This window comes from Argentina anserina, chromosome 7, assembly GCF_933775445.1.
Source record: "Argentina anserina chromosome 7, drPotAnse1.1, whole genome shotgun sequence".
Taxonomy (NCBI): domain Eukaryota; kingdom Viridiplantae; phylum Streptophyta; class Magnoliopsida; order Rosales; family Rosaceae; genus Argentina; species Argentina anserina.
In genome coordinates this window covers 17,595,573-17,602,552 of record NC_065878.1, presented here as the reverse complement: position 1 = coordinate 17,602,552, position 6,980 = coordinate 17,595,573, and the positions used below count along the sequence as shown (strand labels likewise).

The 6,980-nt window shown below is 38.1% G+C and overlaps 1 protein-coding gene across 1 annotated transcript; it reads left to right on the top strand.

The window, feature by feature from the left end:
- The first annotated feature begins 250 nt into the window (after positions 1-250).
- Positions 251-5,673, top strand: LOC126802043 (uncharacterized). Its single transcript, XM_050529571.1, is given in 17 exon segments — positions 251-474; positions 567-805; positions 1,022-1,178; positions 1,486-1,563; positions 1,902-1,976; positions 2,079-2,198; positions 2,697-2,860; positions 3,024-3,520; positions 3,523-3,543; positions 3,665-3,821; positions 4,203-4,312; positions 4,448-4,533; positions 4,535-4,561; positions 4,763-4,995; positions 4,997-5,112; positions 5,220-5,506; positions 5,509-5,673. Coding segments are annotated over 16 exon segments (2,316 nt in total). The 5' UTR covers positions 251-474; positions 567-662; the 3' UTR covers positions 5,554-5,673.
- Positions 5,674-6,980: the final 1,307 nt, after the last annotated feature.

The following is a 6,980-nucleotide window of genomic DNA, read 5'->3' as shown; positions in this document are numbered from 1 at the left end:
CGGAAAATATAATGTTCATGCATTATTCATTGCATAAATACTATCTATTTCTTTTATTCTTTTTTTTTTAGTTCTTACTCCTTAGGTTCTTTCATATACCTCCTATAATGCAAATTACTACAATGTTATCGATTAATAGTTAACTCACTATAAACTAATAGTTATATAAAATATTCTTATTAAATATATTAGTTTCAAAATTTCTATATTTTTTAATTTCCATCGTCGAAATTTTAGTCCTCGGTTCAAAGACTACATCGATCACCCTTTGTCTGGCTCACCTTCGTCGATGTCCTCATCTACTCCTCTTGGGGCGTTTATCACTACCAGTTCGAGTCCCTCCCGCTCCCTCTCACCGCCGACCAGGCCGGAAAACGAGGCTTCTCCGAGTTCTCTGCTCGGAAACACGTCAAGGCCCTGACCCAGTTGGGCCCTCACCGTGTTGGCTCTGATGCCATCACACTTGCTCTGCACGTTAGTTTAAACTTGCAGCAATATATAAAGCATTGTCTTTTGTTTTGACTTTTGTTTGGAGTTTCTTTTTTGGTGGTGACTTGGGTTTTCAGTATGTATTGGCAGTAGCCGAGGAGATTAAGAAGACGGCTCATTGGGAAGTTGAGGTTGAGGTGGACTCGTTTGTTGCGAAAACCGGAGCGAATCAAATGAAGAGTGGATTGTTTAAGGGGAAGACACTTGTGTATTCGGATTTGAACCACATTGTTGTGAGAATCTCGCCCAAGTATGCTGCTGATTCTGTCGACAATGCTGTTCTGGTCTCTTCTCACATTGACAGTGTCTTCTCAACGTAAGTTTCGTTTTGTTTTGTTTTGTTCAGTCTCCGAGTTTGTATATTTTTTTTTCGGTGTTTTTATTGAAGTTATGATCTTTGTTTCGAGCATAAGTACCTATGTTGGGAAATTGAAGTTTTAGTTAAGTACAGTTAAGTACATGTGTGTAAGATTTTGGCACAGTTTATCACTAGCTGAATATGATGGGGTGGTCTTATGTTAACATGTTTCAGAGGAGGTGCTGGAGATTGCAGTTCGTGTGTAGCTGTGATGCTGGAACTTGCTCGTGGATTTTCGCAGTGGGCGCATGGATTTAAGCATGCTGTTATATTTTTGTTTAACACTGGGGACGAGGAGGGTCTAAACGGTGCTCATAGCTTTATAACTCAGGTTAATTTCGACTCTGTTTTTACTACGTAGTAGCTGAGCAATATTGTGCTTAATATGTAAAACCAAATACTTAAATGATGAGGTCCTTTTTTCTCTTTGTTCATTTTGTAGAAGATTTGACTGTTAAGATGATGCTGTCAAAATTTTGAGATTGTAGAGATAATGTGATGTAGCTTTTATCTGTGAGAGAAACTGATTCGTAACTTGTTTCTAAGAAACACACAAAGTATGGTGAATATGTTTAAATCATGCATCAGTTACCATGATCCTAAGCATTTTTCTGTATATTATGAATTATTTGTTGCAGCATCCATGGAGCAAAACATTCTGTCTGGCTATTGATCTGGAGGCCATGGGTATTGGAGGGAAATCTGGCATATTCCAGGTCAGGTTTGTGATCAGCATTCACTTATTCATTTTTTTTTGTTTTGAGAAAGCATTCACTTATGAGTGCTTAATTTTTGCATTTTAAAAACAAACACCTATAACCGAATTTACTGTCTCTAACTTCGGTACCTCATCATTGTCTGATATTGAGTAAATGGATCAGTTGATACCATGATATGATAGGACTGGATACTTGTTGAAGCTTTACTTGTGTTGATCATTAAATTTTATAGCTTACATGGCTGATGCATCATCTATTGACTATACATCCATTCATCAACTCATGCTGCTCTCAACTGTGTGAGGAAGCTTAAAATTAGTTCCTTCATCTGATAGGTTGGTCCTCTTCCTTGGGCTATTGAGAATTATGCTGCAGTAGCAAAATACCCATCTGGCCACATAATAGGACAGGTTTGTAATATTCCTTTGATATATTTATTAAATTTTTTGTTATTTCTCCGTTAGACAATTTGTGTATTTTTATAGGAATAACACTCCTATGTTATGCTGAAGGATTTATTTTCCTCTGGAGTCATCAAATCTGCAACAGATTTCCAAGTTTACAAAGAGCTAGCTGGCCTTTCAGGGCTTGACCTTGCTTACATAGATAATGGTGCAGTATACCACACAAAGGTGATTCTTCTCTTCCTCTTGCACTCTATTTAGGATAGTAGCTGGAAAGATCGTAATTCATCGGGGAAGTTCCAAGTAGATTCTTGTAAGAGGATTGAGTTTATTGTTTGCATTCAATTTATTCCTCTTTTCTGCTTTACAAAGAGTTGTTTTAAGTAAGATATTGTAATATTGTCTTGAGGCCATGCCTTTGTAATGAGGATATGTGGGAGGGAGCTCCATTAAGGCTGTCTCCATCTTTTAGCTTTGCATGCTAGCTTGTCTGCTACACTAGTATTTATACAAAGGCTGTCAATAATTCCAATTACCTTGGGGAGTGAGTAAGAGACTAAACATGTGAAGCAAAGCAAGTTATCAGATCTAATTGGCTGAAGGTTCTAAATTTTTATAATGAGCAATGCCCATATCTAACAATAAGCCGAGGCGCAAGGCACAGACTTAACTTGGTATTTTGAAGTTGAACTTCCTATTTACAATCCACACTTTCTTATGATGCAGAATGACAAGTTTGAGCTTCTTCAACTTGGATCTCTTCAACATCTTGGAGAAAATATTCTTGCTTTTCTGCTTCGGGTTGCTGTATCCTCTCATCTTCCAAAGGCCAACTCAATGCAAGAGGAGGATAAAACAGGCCTGAGTGCTGCTATATATTTTGACATTTTGATTCCAGAACTTTTACCTCGTATATTCTTGTTTTGATACCTGACACGCTCGGGATTTCTTCTGTTTTTTATTTTTCCTTTTGTTTAGATATTGTAGTTTGTGGCCTTCTGCTGCCATGATTATTCAATTTTGCAATGTTATTGACTCTTGTGAACAATCCCAGGGGTGGTACATAATTGTCTACCGTCAGCGCTTCGCCAGAATGCTTCATAATTCAGTGATAGCGCAATCACTTATATGGACTACATCATTGCTTATGGGTGGTTATCTGGCCGCAGTTTCCTTGGTCTTGTCATGTTTAAGTGTAATTATCATGTGGACATTTGCATTAAGTTTCTCAGTTATCGTGGCCTTCATTATACCCCTAATATCATCATCACCAGTGCCATATGGCGCAAACGCATGGCTTGCAGTTGGCTTATTCGCTGCATCTGCCCTTCTTGGAGCATTAACTGGTCAATATTTGGGTTATATTGTTCTTCATACATATTTGGCAAACGCTTACTCCAAAAGGTTACAACTGTCACCTGCTATCAGAGCCGATTTGGTTAAATTAGAGGCTGAGAGATGGCTCTATAAAGCTGGATCAATTCAGTGGCTCATTGTCCTTAGTTTGGGAACTTATTACAGAATTGGATCGTCAAATCTGGCTCTTGCTTGGTTGTTCCACCAGCATTCGCATGTGAGTAGATGCTAATACCTACTTTAGTATGACCCATGTTCAAACTAACATTTCTTTGAAGAGAGCATGTTCATAACTACTTGATTGTCATTCAACTAATTGTGTAAACTGTATTTTCCAGATGGTTTTCTTGAAGCAACTCTAAGCCCAGTCCGATTACCTAAGCCATTGAAACTTGCGACGCTATTGATAGGATTAGCTGTACCCGTAGTACTTTATGCTGGTATTATCATTCGGGTGGCTGGCACAATAATCGGGACCATGGATCGTTTTGATAGGTAAGTTATGTTGTACTTTCTGTAGTCTAATGCCTTTGCAAAGTTAAGGTGGCATTTCAAGCCACATTCAGAGATGATGTGTCATATGAACTTCTTTCTAGAAGAGAATCCAATTTAGTCAGCTAGAAGAGAACTTTTAAAGTAATTGTTAACAATTTACAGCCAATGCTAATAGGCTGTTTTATAAGTGAATAATAAAAGTGGGCAGCCTCTTGATTTTTATCAAGGCATTCTGAGTAACAGCTCCTGGTGTCATTGGATACCTAGCCTGCAATGGAATTCCATTAGTATACATGTGAAATTCTTTGTTTCTATTGGCAGATTTAACAACCTGCCTTTTCAGTTCTGAACTGTAATATTCCAACGTTATATTTTTCTCAGGAATCCTGGTAGCGCTCCTGATTGGCTGGGAAATGTTATACTTGCTGTTTTTGTTGCTGCTGTCACGTGCCTGACTTTGGTGTATCTTCTTTCATACATTCATCTTTCAGGTATCTGTTTAGCTTAAAGTAGGAGGATTTTATTGAGTTTATGATTCCATGTATATGAAGTTAACTGAGAAGACAATCTGACTTCCCCTTTCATATTTGAGCTAACTAGCTAGTATTGGTGCAATTGCTCTCCAGGTGCCAAGAGATTGATTGTCCTCTCAACTTGCGCCTTGTTTGGCCTCTCTCTTGCTCTTGTATTATCTGGTACTGTACCAGCATTTAACTAAAGACACTTCAAGAGCTGTAAATGTAAGTCTCTGTTATCACTTTCCCTATATCTGTACCACCCAGAGTCCTAACTTTGTTATGTAATTAATGATTTTATTGGAACCACGTGCTGTGACTGTTTCGTTTGTCTGGTTGATTGGCAATCCAATATATTTCTGCCACTTCATTATCTTGAGTCTGCCTCGTATTCAGTTTCAGTTATTCACGCTTTATGGTTCTCAGGTTGTGCATGTTGTAGATACTACAAGAAGCATTGAAGATCCTCGGTCCTATGTGTCTCTGTTCTCTTCAACTCCTGGAAAATTGACAAAGGAGGTTGAGCAAATTAAGGAAGGTTTCAGATGTGGTCGAGATCAAGTCTCTGATTTTGTAACTCTTACAGTCAAGTATAGCTGTTGGACCGAGGATGAGAGTGACAGTGGGTGGAGTGAAGCAGACATTCCCATATTGCATGTTCAAGAGTGATACTCAAGGAATTGAAAGAACAACCCAAGTTTTAATCGATACAAAGGGCTCAATACGGTGGTCTCTTGCAATCAACACCAATGAAATACATGATTTTGCATTCACAGGTACAGATAACTCTAACTAGTGCACAATTTTGCATTTCTCCTTATATCTGTCCTGGGATTGTACAATGACATTTATAAGCTGAAAAACTCAAAACTTGTAATCTCAGATGCTGGAAACTCTGAGGAGTTGGTTTCAGTTGGTGACAAAAGTGGTGTAGATGGTTGGCACGTTATTCAGTTTGCCGGGGGTATCAATTCACCGAGAACATTTGGTCCGACTCTCTTCTGGACTAAAAACTTTACCATTAAGGCGGGTGGGAAGAGGGACGAACAAGCTCCCCTTGTCAAGTTAAGAACTGATATGGACATCGTAACACCAAAAGTCGAGAGAGTGCTTACAAAGCTTCCTACTTGGTGTTCACTATTTGGCAAGTCGACATCTCCCTACACATTCAAATCTCATTTCCAATGAATGTACCGTATACATTATACATATACTAACCTTCATAGGAAATGTCAAATTCAAGAAACCAACGTTTTATTTATTTTTTTAAAGTTCATGTATAAGCAGTTTACAGAATTGATTTACGAAAGGGATATGGCTTGGAAGTCAATAACATTACCTCAGTTCAAAGTGCTCTTTGAGAGCTCCCAAATTAAAAAGTACTGATATATCGAGTTTGACCCGATATATCGTCATTTGATTTGATTTTTCGGGTTGACCAATATAATATACCGATAAGCAACTTATCGTATCGTTTTCTTAATATCGGTGATATATCGGGGATATATCGGGGATATATCGGGATATTTAGAACATTGCTTACTGCCCATTTTACTAGAAATTTTCTTTGTCACCATCTTTTTTTTTTCTCAAATCCTTCTCTTCCAAGTTCCATGCCAGAAAATTCTATTATTGAACCTTGCTCACCAAACAAGTCTTCATAATAGCATGATTTCTCCCCCCTGTCAAGGTGTCACCGGAGGCAAAAAATAACATGCATCCTCACTAAATGTAATAGTAACATAAAACTTCTGATATAGAGGATGATAACACCTATACCTTTTCTGATGAGTATCAAACTCTTACATCAAGCTTGGAACGTTGATTCTTATAAAGATGGACATATGCGACACAACCAAAGACACGAGCTGGAAAAGTGTTTAAGGATGGAATAGAAACATACTCAGAAAGGAACACGACTTTGAAGTGGAGCTGAAGGCAAACGATTAATCAAATGAGATGCACACAACACGACCTCACCCCAAAGATACTTAGGCATGTTAGCACTTAGGAGGAGAGACTGAGCCAGGTCCAAGAGATGACGGTTTTCTGTTCAGACACCCCATTTTAGGTGTTTAGGGGCAGGTGGTTTGATAAATAATTCCATGATATTAGAAGTAATCACGAAACCTATGGTTAACAAATTCCCCACCATTATCAAACCAAAATATCTTAATACAAACATCATATTGGGTACGGACAAGACTATGGAAAGTAGTAAAGGGAGAGAAGACTGCATCCTTTGTTTTAAGCAAAACAACCCAGGTTAATTTTGTAAAATCATTAATGAACAAAACAAAGCAATTCATACCTGAAAGGATATATTTTTTTATGGTCCCCATAAATCTGAATGGATTAACTCAAAGGGTTTTGAACTAGAATGAACACTTAAAGGATAACTTGATCAATAACTCTTAGCTAGAGCACAAGTTTCACAATGAAGACTAGAATCACTTATCCCATAAAATAGAGAGGGCATGGACTTCTTCATAACACGAAAAGATGGATGACTTAGGTGTTGATGCCACAACCAAACTTCATTCAACCGATCAGAACTCACTATTAGGGCAATGAGACCTTGTGGTTTTTGTGTTTGTCCATCACACATGCAATCCAAGTGAAACAGTCTCCCCCTCAGGTCTCT